Source organism: Myxine glutinosa, chromosome 1 (genome assembly GCF_964187855.1).
Source record: "Myxine glutinosa chromosome 1, kmMyxGlut1.1, whole genome shotgun sequence".
NCBI lineage: Eukaryota > Metazoa > Chordata > Myxini > Myxiniformes > Myxinidae > Myxine > Myxine glutinosa.
Window position 1 is genome coordinate 415,049,556 of NC_136261.1, and position 25,351 is coordinate 415,074,906.

General features: G+C 44.3%; 1 protein-coding gene across 2 annotated transcripts in view; it reads right to left on the bottom strand.

The window, feature by feature from the left end:
- Positions 1-503: 503 nt before the first annotated feature.
- The window catches only part of LOC137419045 (uncharacterized), a 29,759-nt gene continuing 4,911 nt past the window's right edge, over positions 504-25,351 (bottom strand). For both annotated transcript variants that reach the window (XM_078770558.1, XM_078770559.1), the window contains 4 exons: positions 22,571-23,003; positions 19,040-19,177; positions 3,077-3,217; positions 504-2,946 (listed from right to left, as the gene is read on the bottom strand). In XM_078770558.1, the coding sequence (XP_078626684.1) occupies positions 1,796-2,946; positions 3,077-3,217; positions 19,040-19,177; positions 22,571-23,003 (1,863 nt within the window). In that variant the 3' untranslated portion in view covers positions 504-1,795. The remainder of the gene's footprint in view (positions 2,947-3,076; positions 3,218-19,039; positions 19,178-22,570; positions 23,004-25,351) is intronic.

The window sequence follows — 25,351 nt, forward strand, 5'->3', positions numbered from 1 at the left end:
ATGGATTCCATGACCTTGCTGATGATTGGGAGCAGACTGATTGGTCTGTAGTTGCCAGGATCTGTTTTTGGAATTTTTTATTTTTGAAATAATTCTTACTGCTTGGTCTGGTCAGTGGCCACATCGACTTGAATCTCAAGCTTTTGGGGAGTGGTGGGGGAGGGGTTCGTTCCCCTCTTCTCTTCTTTGGAAGTCTGTGTTCAAAGGATTTCCTCCATTAACAATGCATTACCATTGATGTTGAGAAAAATGTGGCAGCAACCAGCTGTGTGGCCTTTGACATTGGGACCTGTGTAACCGAGCTGCTTGGCAGCAATCATTGATGGCATAAAGTGCAGTCATGTCATGATGGTAAATGCTATGCAAGGCTTTCAACTGGTTTGGTGAACAACTCTCGGTTTGTCAGGATTATTGATGGGGATATGGACAACTCCAAACTCTCGCCTGACTGATAAATTAATCAGAATGTTCCATGACGTATTCACAATAACACAGACACTGCATTTGTGCTTTGAGGAACTCTCTTTATTGCGAAACCCTTCACAAATTCAAGTTTCATGAAAAAACGTCAGCAGGAGTCTTCTTCTGATAAACAATTTTACAACAACAGTGATCTCTCCATATCACACATGACAATGAAACATGGACGACAGCAAAGATCGAGTAAAAATTGATGTTCAATCTGCCATGGAAAGATGCTGTCTGAGCATAACCAAAAAGGGACAAGAAAAACAACTAAATCAGATAGAAAACAAATTTGCTAAACACTGGTCACAATCAAAAAACTCAAATGGAAGTTGGCTGGATACATGGCAAGGACAGAGACAAGAATTACAAACTGGCAACCTAAGGGAGACCCTGAAAGAAACACAATGAGATCCAAGATCAGATTGAGAGATGAAGTTATTTTACCATTTGAGTTTTTGGCATCAATTTTTCAACAGTTCTCTATTTTGAGAATATGGAGAACCAGATTAATAAATGACATTTTTCTTAAGCTGTAATTTTCTTTTAACTTAGATTGAGGATGCAGATGGGGTTAGAATTTTGAGATTCTTGTTGTCTTTTGGCACAAATGTACAGTCATTGTTGTGGACATTCTGGTGATAGCCAGCCGCATGGCTTTCATCAACGGGTTCAGGAGTGCTGGCTGGTTGTGAGGGGTTACAGATGGTACTCTGAGAAGTTGTGCTTACAACGTATATGCGCAAAGGACTGTATGCTTTCACGATAGGCTTCTCCTTACTGGTTCAATGAATACCTTGCCTACTGCTGAGGATCGCTTACAAGGGGGACACGTACATCCCAGTATTGGAAATGCAATGTGAATTTAACAAACCTTTATCAGCAAAACTTTTCCCATGGACAGAGCACTTTTTATGCGAGCTCTCCAGCATAGGTTGCACTATGGAAGTTCAAGCTCCGTTTAGAAATAAAATCCTTGTCACAAATATAACATTTGTATGGATGCCCTCATTGGTCGTTATCTCCGTATGCGAGTTTTAGGAGTTCGGGGGGAGTTCTCACAGAACTCAAAACCTCCACCTCCTTTTATGGTAAAGTATCATTATTCATGAACCAGTTTGTCAAACTCAATTCTCATAGCTTTGTTCCAAGGGCTCGTTTTAGAATCCTCACTGAACCTCTGACAGCCTCCACCTGTAACTTATTTGTCGTGATATTCCCCAGAACGTTTTTTTAAGGACTCAATTAGGGTAAAAAATGATCATCCAGATTCCCTGTTGCTCCGACAATCACTGGTACATTTTCCGGTTTCTTCAATTTCTAAATCCTCTTAACCTAATTGTTCATATCCCAGTATTTCATATTTCAGCACTCCTGTATGGATCTTCATATGTGATTTCAAACTGTTACGATGAGAGAAACCTTTATTACATATCGAGCATTTGTAAGGTTGCTCACCTGTATGGGTCCTCATATGTGATTTCAAATTGCTTTTTGTCAGGAAACCTTTATCACATACCGAGCATTTGTAAGGTCGCTCTCCTGTATGGATCCTGATATGTGATTTCAAACTGCCTTTTTCAGAGAAACCTTTATCACATATCGAGCATGTGAAAGGATGCTCTCCTGTATGGATCCTCATATGTGATTTCAAATGGCCTTTTTGAGAGAAACCTTTATCACATATTGAGCATTTGTAAGGTCGCTCTCCTGTATGGATCCTGATATGTGATTTCAAATCGCCTTTTTGAGAGAAACCTTTATCACATATCGAGCATTTGTGAGGTCGTACTCCTGTATGGACCCTCACATGTGATTTCAAATTGCCTTTTTGAGAGAAACATTTATCACATATCGAGCATTTGTAAGGTCGCTCTCCTGCATGGATCATCAGATGTAATTTCAAACTGGCTTTTTGCGAGAAACATTTATCACATATCGAGCATTTGTAAGGTTGCTCTCCTGTATGTATCCTCATATGTAATTTCAAACTGCAGTTATGAGAGAAACCTTTATCACATATCGAGCATGTGAAAGGATGCTCTCCTGTATGGATCCTCATATGTGATTTCAAATGGCCTTTATGAGAGAAACCTTTATCACATATCGAGCATTTGTGGGGTCGCTCTCCTGTATGCATCTTCAAATGATTAATCAAATTGCTTTTTGTCAAGAAACCTTTATCACAGACAGAACACTTGTGGGGGTGTTTTCCAGTGTGGATCCTCATGTGTATTTTGATGTTACTCGTTGAAGCAAAATCCATTCTGCACATATTACACTTATAATGTATTTGCCTTTCTACAACCTTTTTGTGTTTGTTTAATTTAATATTAATCTTGGTGTTGCGAGGACCAGACATGAACCTGTATTTTATAGGAAGTGAGTCTTGATGTCGTGATTGTTTCTTCAAAAAATGCTTCTTCTTCACTGTCAAGCTGCGATTGGACCTCATTTGTCCCATATTCCTTCTGGATTGTTCTACAGAAACAAAGAACACATTTATTTTTTGGGTTCAAAATCAAAATGCTAAATATTTAACTCTTTTCCAAAAAAAAAAAAAATTATCACCACAAAAGATTGTATGTTCATTTTTTACATTTCCACTCACGAGTTGCAAAATAAGAAGCACTTCCGTTTGTCATGTGAATATCATCTGAACCTTCCTTTGCAGAAGCACATTTTGAATCTTCTGTGACAGATGAATCGTTGTTGTGTTGTCTGCCTTCCACATTTACAGGATAGACATCACCTGTGTACAAATAAGCGTGTCTTTTGCAGGGAAATGAGACTGAGAACCATCTTGAGAGTTCAAAGAATATGTTATACCATTAAATATATACAGTGAAACCTTGACTTACGAGTTTAATTCGTTCTGTGACCGAGCTCGTAACTCAATTTGCTCGTTTCTCAAATTAAATTTCCCCATTAAAATGCATTGAAATGCTATTAATCCGTTCCAGCCCGCCAAAAACCACACCAATTTTTTTTTAAATATACAGTATATATAAAAATATCTCGCGCTTTATGTTTCACCTGTATGCAGCATACAAGTTGGCAGGATGGCCTGGACTGGAGGTACGCACACTTGTCTCTAAACTGTCCAGCCTGGGTTTGAATCCCGACCCAGCTATAACCTGTCATGGGTGAATCACAGGCAGGGTGATTCATCAATGTGTGTACCGCTAAACTGGGCGCCCCGTTTGCGTCCCATTAGTTGTTGGATGTTAAGGATCTCACCGTGTTTTCCACAAAGAGAAGGCGAGCTATCGCCGGCACTCTGAACAAGTTGTGGCCTGGCATGCTCTTCTCCTCTGCCGTTATATACGTCCTCCTCGGCATCTTTTTCCAGAAGAGCCCTGTCTCGTCACAGTTGAAGATTTGCTGGGGGATGTATCGTTCAGCTTCTATCAGTTCGGCAAAAGTTATAATAAAATCTTCAGCTGCCTTCACATCCGCCTCGCCAAGTCGACAACACGCACACCTCGCTCATGTTGTTCGACGATTGCGTGTTTTATATCCAAGCACATCATCCTCTTCTTCTTCTCAGTACTGCCCTTGGCACTCAATTTATTAGGCCCCATGGTTAAAACTAAGAAATTTTCCAAAATAACCAACATGCGAAAACAAAACAGCAGCTATATACGGCAGAAATGCTTGCATGGCAAGATAACCACGTGACCGGAACCCACCTGGTGGCGGGTGGCGTAAGCTCCAAAATAACCAACATGCGAAAACAAAACAGCAGCTATATACGGCAGAAATGCTTGCACGGCAAGATAACCACGTGACCGGAACCCACCTGGTGGCGGGTGGCGTAAGCTCCAAAATAACCAACATGCGAAAACAAAACAGCAGCTATATACGGCAGAAATGCTTGCACGGCAAGATAACCACGTGACCGGAACCCACCTGGTGGCGGGTGGCGTAAGCTCGTAACTCAGATCTCGGCTCGCATCTCAAAGCAATAAACCGCCCGAGCGACGGCTCGTATCTCGGAAAACTCGTAAGTTGGTGCACTCGTAAGTCTAGGTTTCACTGTACTTCCATTTAAATATAATAATGAAGTTTAAGATTGTTTAAAATAAAAATTCCGGATGTTAAGCACCATTGAAGCATTCTTCTACATCACCCCTTTACACCACCCTATTTAACATGTCCAAGTACCGCTAAACTGGAGTATAGTGTAAGTAACAAGAAGGCGATTTGTGTTCAACAGTGTTTAAGTATTGAATTCAATTGAAATAAAATCAAGATTGTAAAATTCATTTCCAAAAATTTCTGGAAATTACTGGCGTTCCACACTGTCTATTACATCACTCTATCTAACATTTAGATTGCTTATTTGTGCCTTTTGTTAGTCTACTTTATGATGTCATTATAAACAGCAATTCTCCTGTTTGGAATGATTTTCAATTTTGTTTGACTCCCAAGCAGCAGATAGAGTGAAAATATTGTTGCAAACGCGGGGTTTGGGGTGCGTCATGAGTGGGACTTCTCGGACTCTCCCCGACCTTTGGACCTGCAGATCGCCATGCCGTGGAGAGGTTCGCGGCCTGACGGGATGTTGAGCAACTACTGACACCGATTGAGACCGCCAAACCTGGCAACACAATTGATCTCGGCAGGCGATCCTTCCATGGCATGAACAGGTAGGCAGCTTCTCCACGGATGCTCAACACGTTCAAACAGCAGCGATTGCTCTGGTGTTCCAGCTTTTAAGCCGCTTCCTCTCTAAATATTCTTTCCTTTGTAAGTCCCCCTCTGTGGGAAAGGTTGGCGGCACATCTGTAACTTGCCAATTAATTTAAATGTTCGCACTGACATTCGGCAGATTTTCCTACGTGTTCTCCACATCCAATGCTCATGTGCAAAACCTCCGCAGACGTCATACACATACGGGCAGCCTCGTAACCTTCACCATGCCCACTCCCGCACCGAGGTACATCCGGTACATCCCCAAATCGTCTCGCGGACCAGCGAACACAAACTTACACACACCGGCCGTCTCATGATCTCTCGCACACCATTTATTCACACGATTCACTCCACAGTCAATCTCACTCAATACTTTACATTGGGTCTTCCGGCGGAGATCCCGTTGTTGAATTTGCCATTCATGTCGGGTGCACCATTTGTGCCGTGCACACTCAGACGCACATCATTCCTTGGAAAAAATTTTTTCCAATCATCTGCATACGGGAGTTTTGCCCGACATGGACCGTTAACACACAGTGACATGCAGTGCCTTGAAATGTGACCTCCCTTGGACCGGTATTGATTACAAACCTGTTCTTTTTAATCTCCCGTGCACAGGACCAGAACATCCCAGCATTTAAAATATTTCCCACTCAGGAGGCTCAGCCCTCCCCTCAGTCAAGCCAACGGTTACCCCCATCTGAGTCGGTGCACGACCCATACTCTCGCTCATACACTCCACTCTGCATGCTCGTGGCACACACTCCATTACACTCAGGCTCGGCACTCCAAGGAACCCCAGATCCAAAGCCACCTGCCATGCGTTATCCCAATATTTACACATTGTTTCTACACATTCCATGATCTCATCCTTAACATTATTTGCCCTCTCGCTTGTCTCTAATCATTCTTATTTGCCTTTATCCATTTCATTTCATTTTTATCTTTATTATTTCCATCTTTTCCCCCTTTAGTTCTTCTTCTAAGATTACTTTAGTGTCTTCCATTCTTTCTTTCATTTTCCGTTCTTTTGTCTCTGTCATTCATCCCATTTATTATATCCTCTGTGTTCGGTCATCACGGCCCATTTTACATTCTTTCCTACTTGCCCTTCTGAGCTGGCTTTAGATCCTCTATTTCTTTTAATTTGCTGTTCAGTTCTTTTTGCCCCTCTGCAAGTCCTTTTTTCCTTCTTTAAGTCCATTCACCTCTTCTTTTATCCCATCTATGTCCTGCATCATTCTAGCCTCACCTGCCCCCATCTCGTTCCGGACACCATCCACATGCTCAGTCACCTCTACCCACACAGGCTCGAGCGTTCCAGCTATCTCATTGCCCATAGCCTTCATATAAGCCTTTACCTCTGCCTGCCCCACATGCATGTCATGCCTTATGCCAGCCACGTTGTCCCTCCTCCATTTTCATCGTCATCTGTGCCATTAGTTGACTAATCAACAACATCACCTGGTCGCTGCCGGACCACGATGGTAATGGCGACCCACTATTCTGTGCCATCAGTGTTGCCTTTTCCAGGAGCTGGTGAGGGTTGGGTCCTCGATCGCCATCGGCACCTCCACTGCTATCCCTCCTGGTCCTTCTCCCACAATGTTACATTCATTTACAGCTTCCTAGGCAATTAGCTCCTCCATATCCTACCTCAAGTAGGCCCACCACGTCCTGCTTACCTTGGCTTGACGTAGCTGTATAACTCTTTTAAGTACAATTTCACCCGACACTCCTTACACTTTTTGTGGTGCTGCTGAAAGGGCCCCAGATTCGATTCTCACTCCTGACATCAATTGTTCCGGATGCAGGGTTCTCACTCTTTTACAAACGTGTTTTCTTTTGGTGCCAAACGATTTGGCAGTGATAATTGGGTTACCTACTCTCAATGCACATCCATATTTATTTTTATGAGTTATCACCTGCTGCAAAGCCTTCAAGCCCACTTGAGGTGGGGCCTACACAAGGGAAAGTAGAGATATCGCTTCCGCTTCCGGTCTTGCTGGTGAGGTTTTGTTTATTCGCAGCTGTCCATGCTCTCCATCGAAATTGAAGTCAAGTAATTGTTCCCATTTGTGTTTTCGTTATAACTGTATTTATTTTATGGTGTGTGTACATATAGTGTGTCCCGAGGAAGATTCTCGGTGTAAATCTTTCATACCTGTATAGAAAATCGTGTTAATTCGTGTCGTGTCTTCTGAGGCCTTGTACAGTGTACAACCTTGAGGCTTTGTTTTTCTCTCGGCGGTCCATCGTTTGTGCTCCAATAACTTTAGTTCTCTGTTTTTCCCAGTCTTTTCACCCCATAGCCTACTTCCTTGTTTAAAATCTCAACTCAAAAAAACCCCAGAAAAACATTTCCTTCTCTGTTCTTATTCGTTGTTCTCATTCGTTTATTCGTTCGTTCGTTCTTCGACCACGTGTTTCTCCCCCATTTCCCCAGATAGTTTTCACTGTTAAACTTTAAAATGTTTAAACTTTCCCCTCAAGTTCTGTATTCTGTCGTATATTGTAACACCATTTTCTTCTTCTTTTTTAAAAGGTTGCTTTCGACTTGCTCCCCAAATCTATTCATCCCAAAAAAAAAATCCATCTCTTGCAGTGCCTCTTTTCTACATTCCCTAAACTCTCCTGCACTCCATCCTCCCTCCAGCGTCCTTAAACATATTTTTGACTAGAAGGTCACAAGAAACTCATTTTGCAATAAATGTTCGTTTCCCATTAATCGTACACTTTCTAAAATCCAATCTCACCCCTCCCCTCCAAATCTTCCCCATAACCCATCCCCTCCAAATCTTCCCCATAAACCCTCCCCTCCAAATCTTCCCCATCACCCCTCCCCTCCAAATCTTCCCCATCACCCATCCCTTTCAAATCTTCCCCCTTGCCCCTCCCCTCCAAATCCTCCCCATCACCCATCCCTTGCAAATCTCCCCCCTTGCCCCTTCCCTCCTAAACTCCCCCCACACCCCTCCCCTCCAAGACTCCCCCTCACCCCTCCCCTCCAAAACTCCCCCCTCACCCCTCCCCTTCAAATCTCCCCACCCTCATTTCTTCTCAATTTTCCCCCTCTCACCCCTCCTCCTCAAAGCATCCTCTCCACTTCTTCCCCCTTCCAACTCTCACCTCCATCTCCCCCAACCTTCTGCCACGCTCTTCCCCTTCCTCAAATAACACCTCATTGTGCCTCACCCAATCACCTTCAAACCTTTTGTCCGCCCCATCCTTCCCTTTCTCCGAGCTATTCTGAAATCTCTGACACACCTTCAACAGCTCTCCCTACCTCTTCCACCTCTTCCACATCTTACCCTACCCCTCCTCCCCCCTGTTCTGTATCCGATGCTCCCCCTTCCACTTCATTAACGGTATGGACCTCAAACATCCGGGGCCTTCGTTCAAACTTAACTGATCTCTCCATACAGGTTGCTTCTGACAAACCAGACATGATCTGCTGAACAGAAACTTTCGTCCTTCATGATGTCTCTGATTCCTTAGTATCTCTCCCGGGTTACTCCCTCCTCCGGTATGATAGACCTGAGCCTCGTCCTGGAGGTGGGGTTGCTATCTTTATCAAACACTCTCTTCCTCACTCGCCCTGCACTGCACTCTCTCCACCTCACCCCCAGGAATACTTCTGGCTACGGCTTCCCTTTCGCTCCCACCTCTTGTTCATATGTGTGTTGTACCGTCCACCAAACAGTGATGACTCCATCTACATCTCGCTGTCTGATAATATGGACCAACTTCTATCTACTCATCCCAACTCTCTCTTCCTCATATGTGGTGATTTCAATTGTCACCATGCCAGTTGGCTGGGTGTGGGTACCTCTCTCACCAGCCATGGCTCCTCAGCAAAGGACTTCTGCGACTCACTGGGACTGACACAATCTGTCAATTTCCCGACCCGGATCTCAGTGAACGGAGCATCTTCTCTTCTAGACTTGGTTATGACTAACTTCCCTGAAAATGTCTGCTGCTCTTCTTCTGCTCCAATCAGCTCATCTGATCATGTGCTTGTTAAGGTGAACATCTCTCTGACCATTCTCAGGGAGCCTGCTCAGCATCGACGAGTCTGGCATTTCACTCAGGCCAACTGGTACGGTCTTCAAGCAGCCATCAATCATCTGGACTGGTCTCCCATCTCTACCGCCTCTGACATCAACTCATCCTGGGAATTCTTCCAGAGTAAATTGCTCTCTCTCATGCACAGATTTATCCCATCTCGTCTTCAGTTGTCATGCCCTTCCTCCCGTCCATGGTACACGGAATCTTGTGGTGAGGCTGTTGCCCAGAAACAACTTGCCTTTGTCTCCTGGAAAGCAAATCCAACGGAAGGAAATCTCATTTCCTTTCACAAATCCCAAAACAAGTGTGTGTCCACCCTCAGGAGAGCCAGGAAACAATATCTCTCCGTTCTCAAGACCGAACTCTCTTATCTGTCTCCCTCTTCCAAATCCTGGTGGCGTCTGGTCAAATCTGTTTCTGGTGTTTGTTCCCCCTCCATCCCCTCCCTTACCTCAAACGGCTACACAGCTGAATCCGCACGTGAAAAAGCTGAATGCCTCAACTCTGTGTTTGCCTCTAAATCTTGTGTCCCAAACCCATCCCTCTCTGTACCCACCATACCCAGTCGTACCCAGCTGCTCCTGGACTCCGTGTCCTTTCCTCCTGAGAAGTTGGAAAAGTTTCTGTCAACCCTAGACTCTGATTCTGCAACTGGACCTGACGGCATCAGCCCACGGGTCCTAAAATCCTGTTCTTCCGCTCTTTCTCTCCCTCTCTCTGTTCTCTTCACCCTCTCTTTTGCTCAAGGTCAACTGCCAACTGCTTGGAAATCAGCCAACATCACCGCTTTACACAACAAAGGTGCAAAAACAGATCCTAGCAACTACAGACCAATCAGCCTTCTCCCAATTATCAGCAAAGTCATGGAATCCATCATTGCTTCGGATATGAAATCTTTCCTCTTCTCCAATGGCTTGACCTCTGATCATCAATTTGGTTTCAGACCAGGTCACTCTAATCTGGACATGCTGCTTCTGCTGTCTCAACAATGGATGGAGGTCCTCAATGCCAAACAGGAAATTAGAGCTGTCTCCCTCGACATATGTGCCTTCGATACGGTCTGGCACCCCGCTCTGCTCACCAAACTCTCCTCCTTTGGTATCCATGGAAATCTCCATGCATGGCTGGCGGACTTCCTCTCTAGTCGTAGTCAACCTGTGGCCCTGAATGGGTTTCTCTCATCTCCTCTTCCTGTTCAGGCTGGAGTTCCCCAAGGCAGTGTTCTGGGCCCTGTGCTTTTTCTGGTCTTCATCAATGATCTCTCTGACTCTCTTGAAAATCCTCTCTATCTCTTTGCTGATGACTCCACTCTCTGCCGCTCCATTCCTCATCCCTCAGATTGGCAGTCTGCAGCCTCCTCACTCTCTGCAGACCTGGACAAAATCACAGACTGGGCAAACCAGTGGAACATGTCTTTCAATCCTGACAAATCTCACACTCTTACGATGTCTCTCCGAAAAGACCGACTGGACAACCCTCCCATCTACTTTCTGAATAATCCTCTCCAAGAAGTTCTGTCACTCAAGCTTTTGGGTCTCACTATCTGCCATGATCTTTCCTGGGAAAACCACATTTCCAAGCTGGCCTCCAAAGCCAGTCGCCGACTGGGCATCCTCCGTCGTGCGAAGTCCTTCCTTGGCACACCTGAGCTCCTCACCACATACAAGGCTTTCATCCACAGCTCAATGGAGTACTGCTATCCCCTCTGGGCTGGTGCTCCTGCCTCACACCTAGCTCGTCTTCACGCTGTTGAAACCAAAGCGTTCAGAATCATTGGAATCTCCCGCGATGACGCTATCGCCGAGGGCCTTTCACTTACTCACCGCAGGCAGGTTGGTGGTCTTTCCGTCTTCTACCGACTCCTCTCTAGCCTTGCTCCCCCAGCTCTCTCTGGGCTCCCTCCCCCAAATATTCCTACAGGTCGCACAAGATCTGCCTGCAACCCTCTTATGGTTAAACTGCCAAAATCAAGACTCTCTGCTCACCTTCACTCCTTCATTCCTCTCGCCTCTGGAACAAACTCCCTCACTCTTCAATCCCACTCCTCCCTCCACGTCTTTAAAACAGCTGTTCACCACCATCTCTTATCTTCCCCAATCCAAAACCTTGATCTTTTCTACCCCCGCTAATTTAACCCCAAATCCACTTTTTTTAAATACCAACTTCTTTCCTGGAAGTCCTTGGTGTCCTTGCGTTTTATACGTATCCTGCCTCCCCCCAAGCCCTCTCTCTCCCACACATCCCCCGATGTCCCTGCTCTCAAATGTTGTGTTTGTGTGCTTCCTCCCCTTCTCTCCACATCTTGTCAACCGCTCCCCTTTTTATATACTTTGTTTGCTTGTTTGTTTGATTTGTTTGTTTGATAAATGTTAGCTCTTTCACGAGCCTCGACTCTGTATACAAAAAACAAAATTAGACAGAAAGGAGGAATCTATTGACATTCCTCTTGAATTGAGGTAGGTTGAGATAGAGGGAAAAGCAGGATGCAGGTAAGCTGTTCCAGAATGATGCCTTGCGGGGAAAAATAAATAGAAGAATACCTTACAAGTCTTACTATAAATAGGGCGATGTCGCGAGATCCTGCCGGTGATGGCACGGTTTTTCGAAGCTGTACACATTCTCCACTTTTCGAAGTTAAGTAACTGTTCACAATTGTATTTTTGTCGAAACTGTATTTATCTTTCGGTGTGTGTACCTATTGTCACTATAGGTCTATAGTATAGTGTGTCCCGAGGAAGATTCTCAGTGTTAATCTTTCAAAAATTAATCATTTGTTTGTTCCGCGTGTGCGGCCTTGCAGTCTGAGGCTTCCCCCATCGAAGATTGTTCACTTCAGTTCCTTCCTTCGCTGTTTTTGCTTGGTTCTTAGATTTTTCCCTTCTTCCCCGAACATCTACTCTTTGTCTAACGTTTTAACATCTACTCTTCGTCTTTGTCCCCTCCAAATCTCCCCCTTGCCCCTCCCCTCCCCTCCTAAACTCCCCCCTTGCCCCTCCCCTCCTAAACTCCCCCCTCCCCTTCAAAACTCCCCCCCAACCCCTCCCCTTCAAATCTCCCCCCCCCCCCCCCGACCATCCCTCTCCAATTCTCCCGCCTACTCCGTCCTCCTCAAAGCTGCCTCCTCTCCAGTTCGTTTCCCTTCTATCTCATACCTCCACCTCCCCCAACCTTCTACTTTCCTCTGCCCCCCTCAAACAACCCCTCACTGTGCCTCATCCCATCACCATCAAACGTTTCATCCTCCTCATCCTTCCCTTTCTTGTAACTCTTCTGTAATCTCTGACACACTATCAACTGCTCTCCCTACCTCCCCCGCTCATCCTTCATCTGACCCTACCCCTCCCCTCCCCTGTCCTGCACCCGATGCTCCCCCTCTCTCCTCATTAATGGTATGGACCTCAAACATCTGGGGCCTTCGCTCAAGCCTGATTGATCTCTCCATTCAGGTTGCTTCTGACAATCCAGACTTCATCTGCTTAACAGAAACTTTCCTCCTTCAAGATGTCTCTGATTCCATAATATCTCTTCCTGGTTACTCCCTCCTCCGGTATGACAGACCTGAGCCTCGTCTTGGTGGTGGGGTTGCTATCTTTATCAAAAACTCTCTTCCTCACTCTCCTTGCACTGCCCTCTCTCCACCCCACCCGCAGGAGTACCTCTGGCTACGGCTTCCTCTCCGCTCCCACCTTTTGTTCTTATGTGTTCTGTACCGTCCTCCAAACACTGATGACTCCATTTACATTTCACTGTCTGACAAGATGGACCAACTTCTATCAACTCATCCAAACTCTCTCTTCCTCATATGTGGCGACTTCAACTGTCATCATGCCAGCTGGCTGGGTGTGGGTTCCTTTCTTACCAGACATGGCACCTCAGCAAAGGACTTCTGCGACTCATTGGGACTGACACAATCTGTCAATTTCCCGACCCGGATCTCAGTCAATGGAGTATCTTCTCTTCTAGACTTGGTTATGACAAACTTCCCTGCAAATGTCTGCTGCTCTTCTTCTGCCCCAATCGGTTCTTCTGATCATGTGCTTGTTAAAGTGGACATCCCTCTGGCCATTCTCAAAGAGCCTCCTCAGCGCCGACAAGCCTGGCATTTCACTCAGGCTGACTGGCACGGTCTACAAGCAGCCATAAATCATCTGGACTGGTCTCCCATCTCTACTGCCTCTTACATCAATTCTTCCTGGGAATTCTTCCAAAGCAAACTGCTGTCTCTCATGCACAGATTTATCCCATCTTTTCTTCAGCTGTCTTACCCTTCCTCCCGTCCATGGTACACTGAATCTTGTGGTGAGGCAATTGCCCTAAAACAACTTGCCTTTGCCTCTAGGAAGGCAAATTCAACTGAAGGAAATCTCAGTTCCTTCCACCAAGCTCGGAACAAGTGTGTGTCCACCCTCAAGAGTGCCAGGAAGCCCCATCTCTCCACTCTCAAGAATTAACTCTCAAACCTGTCTCCTTCCTCCAAATCCTGGTGGCATCTGGTCAAATCCATTTCTGGTGTTTGTTCCCCCTCCATCCCCTCACTTACCTCAAATAGCCACACAGTTGACACCACACGTGACAAATCCCAAAGCCTCAACTCTGTGTTTGCCTCAAAATCTTGTGTCCCAAACCCATCTCTCTCTGTTCCCACCTTACTCAGTCGAAACCAACTGCTACTGGACTCTGTGTCCTTCTCTCATGACAAGGTGGAGAAGTTTTTGTCAAACCTCGACTCTGATTCTGCAACTGGACCAGGCGGCATCAGCCCACGGGTCCTAAAATCCTGCTCTGCCACTCTATCTCATCCTCTCTCTGTGCTTTTCACCCTATCTTTTGCTCAAGCTCATCTGCCAGCATCTTGGAAATCAGCAAACATTACCGCTTTACACAAAACAGGTGCAAAAACAGGTCCTTGCAACTACAGACCAATCAGCCTGCTCCCAATTATCAGCAAAGTCATGGAATCCATCATTGCCTCGGATATCAAATCCTTACTCTTCTCCAATGGCTTGATCTCTGATCATCAATTTGGTTTCAGACCTGGTCACTCTACTCTGGGCATGTTGCTTCTGCTGTCTCAATAATGGATGGAGGTCCTCAATGCCAAACAGGAAATCAGAGCTGCCTCCCTTGACATATCACGTGCCTTCAATACGGTCTGGCACCCAGCTCTGCTCACCAAACTCTCCTCCTATCGTATCCATGGAAATCTCCATGCATGGCTTGCGGACTTCCTCTCTGGTCGTAGTCAACATGTGGCCCTGAATGGATTTCTCGCATCTCCCCTTCCTGTTCTGGCTGGAGTTCCCCAAGGTAGTGTTCTGGGCCCTGTGCTATTTCTGGTCTTCATCAATGATCTCTCCGACTCTCTGGAAAATCCTCTCTATCTCTTTGCTGATGACTCCACTCTCTGCCGCTCCATTCCTCATGCCTCAGATCGGCAGTCTGCCGCCTCCTCACTCTCTGCAGTCCTGGACAAAATCACAGAATGGTCAAACAAGTGGAACATGTCTTTCAATCCTGACAAATCTCACACTCTTACTATGTCTCTCCAAAAAGACCGAATGGAAAACCCTCCCATCTACTTTCTCAACAATCCTCTCCAAGAAGTTCTGTCACTCAAGCTTTTGGGTCTCACTATCTGCCATGATCTTGGATAGGGGATGATAAAAGATGGTGGAGAATAGCTGTTTTAAAGACCTGGAGGGAGGAGTGGGATTGAAGGGAGTGTGAGAGTTTGTTCCAGACGTGGGAGAAAAGAGGAATGAAAGAGTGAAGGTGAGCAGAGAGTCTTGATTTTGGCAGGTTAACCATAAGAGGGTTGCTGGCAGATCTTGTGCGACCTGTAGGAATATTGTGCACTACAAATGTGCACTACAAAGAAATCTGTTTGTGCACTACAAAATGTAGTGCACAGAAATGTGCACTACAAAGAAATATTAACCATCTTCTCACGTATGTTTTTGCCAATCTTAGGGAGAAATGGTGTTCGACAGTCGAGGGTGCGAATTGACTCAAACGATCCAAACGTCCCGCTTTCTCCTATATTTTTGATCAAACGGCTAAATAAAAATGACCATTTGTTTTTTAAAAAGTTTTTTGGTATTAATTAAAGAAATTTCCTCAAAAGGATATAAAAGAGAGAAATAGTGGGGGTGAGGGGCACCCGAGGTTATTTGCCTTGGGGCCCGTGCTGGCTCTCGATACCCCTGGTCACAGGTAAGAGGAGACAAGGTTCCTGGGTAGGTAGTATATTGTGTTGAGTCATCTGCGTAAATGCATAACTGAGAAAGAATACAATCAGGCAGATCATTGATATATAACATGAACAATATTGGACGTAACACAGACAGACCCCTGAGGACTCGCATTCGTATTATGGATAGGGGATTACTGTCCCTCATGTACCACAGAGATTTGACGATTTGCAAGGATGTCAGTGATTATATCAAGCAATTTTCCAGAAATGCCAGATGATTTCAGCCTTCGAGATGTCGAGAGCAACAACCCTGGCTTCTCCACCATGATCCAAAGCCCTACTCACATGTTCAATGATTAAGGTAGAACATCACCAGTAGACCATGACTGTCTAAAGCCATACTGAACATCAGTTAGGAGGTTGTGGGTTTCAGGATGTGTAATGAGTTGTTCTGTCAAGGATTCAAAGATTTGCTGATAACAGGAAGAAGGTTAACAGGCCGATAGTTAGAAGGATCTGATTACTCACTGTAGCCTTTAAAGACAGGGACGACAGAAGCCTGCTTCCAGCTCAGTGGAAAAACAGACTTTAACATACACAAGCAATACAGTTTTGAGAGAACAGAACATAGTTCAAGTGAACACATATTCAAAGCAATTGTAGGGATTATATCTGGTGCAGTAGATTTTGAAATGTCAGGCCTTTGAATAATATTAGCAACTTTCCTGGGTGTGCTGATGATAGTGGAAAGCCTGGTGTCAATATGGTAAGGACAAACGGGCATTGTTTGTCCGTGGTCTTCAAGTGTGGAGTTTGCAGCAAAATGCTTAGAAGCAAAGAGGTTGACTTCATCAATCGGAGAAGTAAGTCCATTGACCAGGGACGATGTGGCATGACCAGGGATTGAGTTCCAGTGAACACCGGCAAGAAAAGAACGCAAGGAATCCCAGTAGGCCTTTCTATATTGAAAGACAGTCCAATGGACACGATGAACAACAGTTGATGGTGAAGAATAAGAAACCTGAACTTCGACGGCGACATGATCAGAATTTCCAAGAGGGTGGACAATATTTTATTTTATTGTTTCAAAAGTCGAGGATCGTGCAAGAGCTAACACATAAGACACAAAAACATGAACAGAGACACATAAACCATATGATAAAGGGAGCTGGAGACAAGAGTAGGAGGAGAAATGGAAGCACACAACCAACAGAAGAGTAGGGACATCAGGAGATCTGTGGAAGGGAGAGGGGATGGGGGGGGGAGGAGATGGGGGAGCCATAAAAATAATGGACACTATTCGGACTTTCAGGCGAGGAGTCGGAATTTGAAAAAGGGAGATCTGGAGTGAATTAACAGGGGTAGAAAAGATCAAGGTCTTGGATAGGGGATGATAAAAGATGGTGGAGAATAGCTGTTTTAAAGACATGGAGGGAGGAGTGGGATTGAAGAGAGTGTGGGAGTTTGTTCCAAAGGCAAGAGAAAAGGGGAATGAAAGAGTGAAGGTGAATAGACAGTCTTGATTTAGGCAGTTCCACCAGAAGAGGGTTGCTGGCAGATCTTCTCTGTCCTGAAGGAATATTTGGGGGACAGAACACAGACAGAGCAGGGGGAGTTCGGCTGGAGAGGAGTCGGTAGAAGACAGAAAGACCACCAACCTGCCTGTGGTGAGTGTGAAAGGATCACCTTCATCATGGGAGATACCAATGAATCTAAATGTTTTGTTTTCTACAGCATGAAGCTGAGCTGGGTGTGAGTCAGAAGCACCAGCCCAGAGGGGAGAGCAGTGCTACATCAAGCTGTGGATGAAAGCTTTGTATGTGGTGAGAGGTTCAGTGGTGCCAAGAAAGGACTTCTCATGATGGAGATACTCAGTCAGCCACTGCGTTTGGAGGCCAGTTGAAAATGTTTTTTCCCCAGGAAAGATAATGGCAGATAACGAGACCCAAAATCTTGAGTGACAGAGGGTTTTCCAGACCGTCTTTTTGGAGAGACAAGGTGAGAGTGTGAGTTTTTCCAGGATTGAATGACATGTTCAACTTGTTTGACCAGTTGATTTTGTCCAGGTATGCAGAGAGTGAAGAAGCTTCTGCCTTCCGATCTGAGGGATGAGATATGGAGCGGCAGACAGTGAAGTCATCAGCAAAGAGATAGAGAGGATTTTCCAGAGAGTCATAGAGATCATTGATGCAGAACAGAAAAATCACAGGGCCCAGAACACTGCCCTGAGGAACTTCAGCCTGGACAGGAAATGGAGATGAGAGAATTCCATTGAGGACCACATGTTGACGATGACAGGAGAGGAAGTCCGCAAGCCATGCGTGGAGATTTCCATGGATACCATAAGAAGAGAGTTTGGTGAGCAGGGCGGGGTGCCAAACCATATCAAAGGCACGGGATATGTCAAGGGAGACAGCGCTGATTTCGTATTTGGCATTGAGGATCTCCACCTATTGTTGAGACAGCAGAAGCAGCATGTCCATAGTAGAGTGGCCTGGTCTGGATCCAAATTGATTATCAGAGATCAAGCCATTGGAGAAGAGAAAGGATTTAATATCAGATGCAATGATGGATCCCATGATCTTGTTGATGATTGGGAGGAGGCTGGTTGGTCTGTCGTTGCAAGGATCTGTTTTTGCACCTTTTTGTGTGAAGTGGTAATGTTGGTTGATTTCCAAGCTGATGGCAGATGACCTTGAGCAAAAAAAAAAAGGGTGAAGAGAACAGAGAGAGGGCATGATAGCACAGCAGAGCAGGATTTTAGGACCCATTGGCTGATGCCGTCTGGTCCAGTTGCAGAATCAGTCGAGGTTTGACAGAAACTTCGCCTTGTCAGGAGAGAAGGATACAGAGTCCAGGAGCAACTGGGTATGACTGGGTAAGGTGGGTATAGAGAGAGATGGGTTTGGGACACCAGATTTTGAGGTAGCACAAAGTTGAGGCATTCAGCTTTTTCTCGTGCAGCGTCAGGTGTGTGGCCGTTTGAGGTAAGGGAAGGGATGGAAGGGGAACAAACACCAGAAACAGATTTTACCAGATGCCACAAGAATTTGGAGGACGGAGAAACTCCTGGGGTGTGGTGGAGAGAGGGCAGTGCAGGGAGAGTGAGGAATACAGTTCTCATATAGAGAGCAACTCTGCCACCAGGACAAGGCTCAGGTCTATCATACCAGAGGAGGGAGTAATCAGGGAGAGATACTAAGGAGTCAGAGATGTCTTGAAGGAGGAAGGTTTCTGTTAAGCAGATCAAGTTGGGTTTGTTAGAAGCAACCTGTATGGAGAAATCATTCAGGTCTGAGCAAATGCCGCAAATGTTTGAGGTCCATACCATTAAAGAAGAGGGAACATCAGGTACAAGAGAGGGGGAGGTAGGGAGAGCTGTTGACAGTGTGTCAGATTGCAGAAGAGCAAGGAGAGTGGGCAGGATGAGGAGAAGAAGAACAAAAGGCGAGGTGGTGATGGGTTGAGGAATTGGGACAAAAAGAGTTGTGACAGTGTCAGGGAGGAATTAGCACCTGTATGGTTCTGATTGACTGACAGGTTTGGGAACAACTGTGGTTCATCTAGCTTCATCTTGTACTCCTACTTGATGTATCTATCAATTAAGGAACTCACCAGTTGCAGAACAGGCAGCACTGCCATTTGTCAAAGGAACATCTGACTCTTCCTTTACAGAAGCATATCTCATAGCTTCTGAAACAGAAGAATCGTTGTTGTTTTGTGTGCATTCCACATTCACAGGATAGACATCACCTGCATACAACTCAGTGTCAGTCTTTTGCAGGACACAGAGGTTAAAAATTCCAAATATAAATCAGGCAAATAAGACATTTATTCAGTCGAGGAAAATGATTATCTAAATATCAACAGAATCACTACACCGTTACAGGACATTTAGTCCACATCTTTACTGCTACCACCTCCCAGCACATATATCAAAATAAGACATTGCTAATCAGACAGCGAGCTCCAAAACTTACGAGGAGGCTACTTTGAATGCCTTTTTGAAAATACCACATTTGATGTGGCATGCTCTGTTAAATAGTGTTGGTGCTGCAGAAGCAGTTTCTTGGCAAGGGTCAGGCTGGGCATGCCAACTCCATGTCACCAACATTTAGCCAATCACAGCCGTTATCTAATCAGGTTGAGATAATGACATGAGGGATAGATATCTGCAATATGAAAGCTAAATGTTCAATGGTTGTTGAAATATCATGTACACAAAAGTACATGGACAGATGATTGGTCGATTGAGCTCATTACACAGTAATATGGCAACAAAATAATTGTAGCACGTGTAGTAAAAACAAAAGAGGTGTCGGTTGATGGTAAAATTCATGAAACGTTTTTTCTCAGATTTTTATTTTGCCTTTCTTTCAGATCGTCTGCGACCTTGTCCGAGGGGCAGAAAAAAAGTTTAATTGTTTGGTGTATGTCTCCTCAAATAAGTATGTATGTCCCCTCAAACATATATCAATCAGAGCTGAGGATCTGGTTACATGACAGGGTGATGTCATTACGGCAGTATGGCAACTGACTCTCCAAACACCGCTATTTTGATTTATATGCCGTTCAAGCCGAACATATCGTCAAACCTGTCATATATCACAATCACCATGCTCTACCTTGACGTTTTTCATTCACTGTGAAACACAAACAAACCGATTGTTAAAATGATTATTATCAAATATCGAAAGCTTAGACTTTACGGATCTTCCAACGACACAGTACTTATAGGCCCGTCAGGAAGGGTCATGTTATTTACCTAACCCTTGTGGGGGTATATAGAGTACAGTAGATCTTCGCTGAGTTCTGTAAGTAAAACTTACCTCACGGATGTCAGGATGCCTTCAAATCTCTGTTTAATGTTATGGACAGCATTAGTGACTGTTACAAAAGGTAATCATATGTGTTTGTGGTTGATAATATTTTACAAGCCCAGCTACGCCGCTGTTAGATTCCGGTCTTGTTTGTATACAAAATCAAGGCTCGTGTAAGAGCAAAACATAAAGCATAAAGACAGAAACAGAAAACACATCAAACATATAATAAAGGGAGTGGTAGACAAGAGGCGGAGAGAGAGGGAACACAACAACAGCAGAGAACAGGGACAGTGGTAGATCTGTGGAGGGAGGAGGGGTGGAAAACGGTATAAAAAACAAATGGACACAACTCGAACTTTCAGGAAAGAAAAATGGAATTTGAAAAATCTGGATTTGGGTTGTATTAGCAGGGTTTTAAAAGATCATGGTTTTGGATAACAGAAGATAAGAGATGGTGGATAAGAGAAGATAAGAGATGGTGGATAAGAGACAATAGATGGTGGATAAGAGACAATAAGAGATGGTGGATAAGGGAAGATAAGAAATGGTGGATAAGAGAATATAAGAGATGGTGGATAAGAGAAGATAAGAGATGGTGGATAAGAGACAATAAGAGATGGTGGATAAGGGAAGATAAGAAATGGTGGATAAGAGAAGATAAGACATGGTGGATAAGAGAAGATAAGAAATGGTGGATAAGAGACAATAAAAGATGGTGGATACGAGAAGATAAGAGATGGTGGATAAGGGAAGATAAGAGATGATGGATAAAGGAAGATAAGAGATGGCGGATAAGAGAAGATAAGAGATGGTGGATAAGAGAAGATAAGAGATGGTGGATAAGAGAAGATAAGAGATGGTGGATAAGAGAAGATAAGAGATGGTGGATAAGAGAAGATAAGAGATGGTGGAAAAGAGAAGATAAGAGATGGTGGATAAGAGAAGATAAGAAATGGTGGATAAGAGAGAATAAAAGATGGTGGATAAGAGAAGATAAGAGATGGTGGATCAGAAAAGATAAGAGATGGCAGATAAGATAAGATAAGAAATGGTGGATGAGAGAAGATAAGAGATGGTGGATTAGAGAAGATAAGAGAAGATAAGAAATGGTGGATAAGAGAAGATAAGAAATGGTGGATGAGAGAAGATAAGAGATGGTGGATAAAAGGAGATAAGAAATGGTGGATGAGAGAAGATGAGAGATGGTGGACAAGAGAAGGTAAGAGATTTTACCCAATACTGCACATAGATGTGCGATGTCCAAACTGCAGTTAATGAAATTTAGTTAATTACAACTCAAACCTTGATTTAGGTTTAAATAAACATTTCAGAATTAAATAATTCTTTTTTCTAAAGAAAGACCAAATTGTTGTTGGAAAAAAGCAATTTCCACCTTTTGTTTGTTTAATCGACCAGTGGGTTTGAGTTTCTTTTCAAAGGAAAGTTTTTTTTCCTGTTTTTTTTAACGTTCACATTGTTCAACCAAGTATTAACAAGATATAAAGAATTATACGATGTTTAATTACTGTTCAATACGAAATCACTGTTTAAACAAGGATAGGAGAAGGTGGGGGTACATCATATTGGATGTGGGGAATCTGTGGGTCACTCCTGAGAGATTGATCGCCTGTCTCCATGCAGCGGGCTTGTTCAAGAGAAATATCCAGGGCTATACAACAACAACAGTAATAATGTTAAGCCTGTCCGTGGCTAAAGAGAGGGAACAAACTACTTCCTACATGCAGATAACTTAAATGCTCCGATTAACATGGAACACCCATAAATGTATTGCAATTTCCAAAAAAGAAAAGAAATAGTGGCATTAGACCCTGATTTTTCAAATGCCATAAACAAACTTTGGTACATCACCGGTAATGAAGGTTGCGGTCAAGTTTCTTCGAAATAGTTTGTGTAGTTCTAATTTGGAGGGCTGGGGTAGGTCAAACCTGGACCTACTTTGACCCCCGGTAGACCCCCTGAGACCTCGATGTTTATTCATGCAGTGAACAAATTTGAGTTCATACACACAAAATATAATCTGAGCCAAGTTTGGTCACAATAGCATCATCAGTTTCGGAGAAGAAGTTGCAAGTGTCTAAGGACAGACTGATGACGCGCCATCCCATATGCTCCCCGGAAATATGTTCCAGGTGAGCTAAGATTTACCTTGCACCCCACATAAAAAAACCCATTCTTATTTGACAAAACAAAACTGCACCAAAAGAGATTACCGAAGTTAAAAGAATACAAAAAAAAAACAATGGTGGAAGATCAAGATATTATTTTTTATCATGCAATGTTGTCTTTTAAAAAAGTCACATACCAGACGTGGGTCTTGGCCCATCATCCTGAGAGCGTAGGCTGCAGACATCACCGATCCTGATTCCAGAGAAACTAGGTACATTTTCCAGCTGCACATTTTGGGATCCAAAAATCTTTTCACAGAAACTGGAAAGTTCCCGAATAACATTCTCCAAGTTGACGAAAATACTTCCCAACAGAGAAGACCCCGCAATCTGGACATATTGCGGCTTCGAAAAAGAATTCATAAATTTACAGAAGTCAGCATACATTGCAAATTGTAATTTCTCTTTGGAGAGAGAGAGGATCTCGGTCCGCAATGGATCCGACTCAGTACAAGCTCGAATAACCTTCTGATCCTCAATTCCAAGCTTATCGATCACTGCTTGTGCTGTTTCTGCTCTCAGGCCTCGGGACTTGAGCCATTCCAAGAAGCTCTCCATTTCACCGATGACCTGCCAAGGATACAATGCTTATGTTAATCATAGAAAAGTTATACATGTTATTTTCTTTCCTCTGTTTGGAATTTTTGTGAGTTATTTCTGTTGTCAATCCAATCCATTTTTATCCAATAAATGCGGGCTTTCACATCCAGTTTGTTCACCGTGTTGTGTCCCATTTTGTATGTTTTCTTTTCAATCATGATCTAATGAATGTGAGTTTTTATATACTGAGACAAAAATAAACCCAGAGTAAACTAGAGGAGACCATTCGGCTCATTATTCTGCGCCACATCAACACCAGACCAAGTTTACCCGCCAAAACGATGCAATTTCATTGGGGGAATAAGGGGAGGAATGTGGATGACATGATGTGGCACGACCAGGGATATCCCAAGCGCGTCAAATACATATGGGGAAGTACAATTATTTTAATTGTTTGAATTTTAAAAAATGGAAAAAGCAATCTTTTGTTATTTTTTCAGAGGTGGGTGCAGGGCGGGAGAGGGGAGGGGATATGTTCAGGCGATGGCGGTTCTTGGATGACAAACACACAACATCCACCACACACCACCCCTTGACGAGACCCCCCGCAGACACGACACTCCACTTCAATCAGATGCACACAATCACCGAATCCATACTCGAGACACAAACGTCTTGCCAATATCCCGATACTCCTCTATCTCTAAAGCTTCCAGGTACCTATCTAATCCTAATTTAAACTTATCTATTGGTTTTGTTGTCACTGCCTTTCTAAGAGCCCATACCATGCATTAATGACTCTCTGAGTGAAAGAGCCTTATCATCAGGCAGCTTAGGACTGGATTTGAGATGGATATGGACGTTCCGGACAAAAGCGCCAATTTTTCCCACATGTTACCCGTTACCTTAGCTTTCCATTTTTGATAGGAACCACTTCCTTTGAATACAATATGGCGGCCATCTTGGATTTTCAAGATAGCCATTACATAAATACCTATATCTTCCAATATCTCAACTTCTAAGCCACTTACGATCACAATATTCATGTATAAACAGACATTTTCTGGGTCAAGCAATACAACTATACCATTTAGAAAAGCAACAGACGATTTTTATTAACACAAAAAAGAAACCAAACATCAAACTTGAAAAAAAAAATTAAAATGGAATGCTGTTAATGTACCATAGTCACTGAAAATACTGCAAAAAAATCATGCATTCAGAGGAAGTGGTTCCTACCAAACATGGAAAGCGAAAGCAATGGGGAGCATGTGGGGAAAATTTTGCGTTTTTGTCCAGAACATCCATATCCATTTGCTAAGCTGCCTGACTATTACCTTACCACCGTATTAACTTTTTTTTTTTTTTTTTTTTTGTATACAAGATCGAGGCTCGTGAAAGAGCAAACATTAATCACACAAAAAGACAAACCGACACACAAAACACAAAAAACAAGGGGAGCGGCAGACAAGATGGGGAGAGAGGGGGGAGGACACAAAAGAGAGGGGGAAGAAGGGGAAGGACACAAACACAACATTTGAGAGCAGGGACATCGGGAGGACTTGGGGGGAGGTGGGAGAGGATTAAAACATATGAACACTGCAAGGACTCTGGGGTGAATTACCGGGGGTAGAAAAGATCAAGGTTTTCGATGGGGGAAGATAAGAGATGGTGGTGAACAGCTGTTTTAAAGACCTGGAGGGAGGAGTGGGATTGAAGGGAGTGGGGGAGTTTGTTCCAGAGGCGGGAGAAAAGGGGAATGAAAGAGTGAAGGTGAGCAGGGAGCCTAGACTTTGGCAGTTTAACCATAAGAGGGTTGCAGGCAGATCTTGTGCGACCTGAAGGAATATTGGGGGGACAGAGCACAGAGAGAGCTGGGGGAGCAAGGCCGGAGAGGAGTCGGTAGAAGACAGAAAGACCACCAACCTGCCTGCGGTGAGTGAGTGAAAGGCCCTCGGCATTGACTACATCGCAGGAGATTCCAATGATTCTGAAAGCTTTGGCCTCAACAGCGTGAAGCCGAGCAAGGTGTGAGGCAGGAGCACCAGCCCAGAGGGGGGAACAGTATTCCATTGAGCTGTGGATGAAAGCCTTGTATGTGGTGAGGAGCTCAGGTGTGCCAAGGAAGGACTTCGCACGACGGAGGATGCCCAGTCGGCGACTGGCTTTGGAGGCCAGCTTGGAAATGTGGTTTTCCCAAGAAAGATCATGGCAGATAGTGAGACCCAAAAGCTTGAGCGACAGAACTTCTTGGAGAGGATTGTTGAGAAAGTAGATGGGAGGGTTGTCCAGTCGGTCCTTTTGGAGAGACATTGTAAGAGTGTGAGATTTGTCAGGATTGAAAGACATGTTCCACTTGTTTGACCAGTCTGTGATTT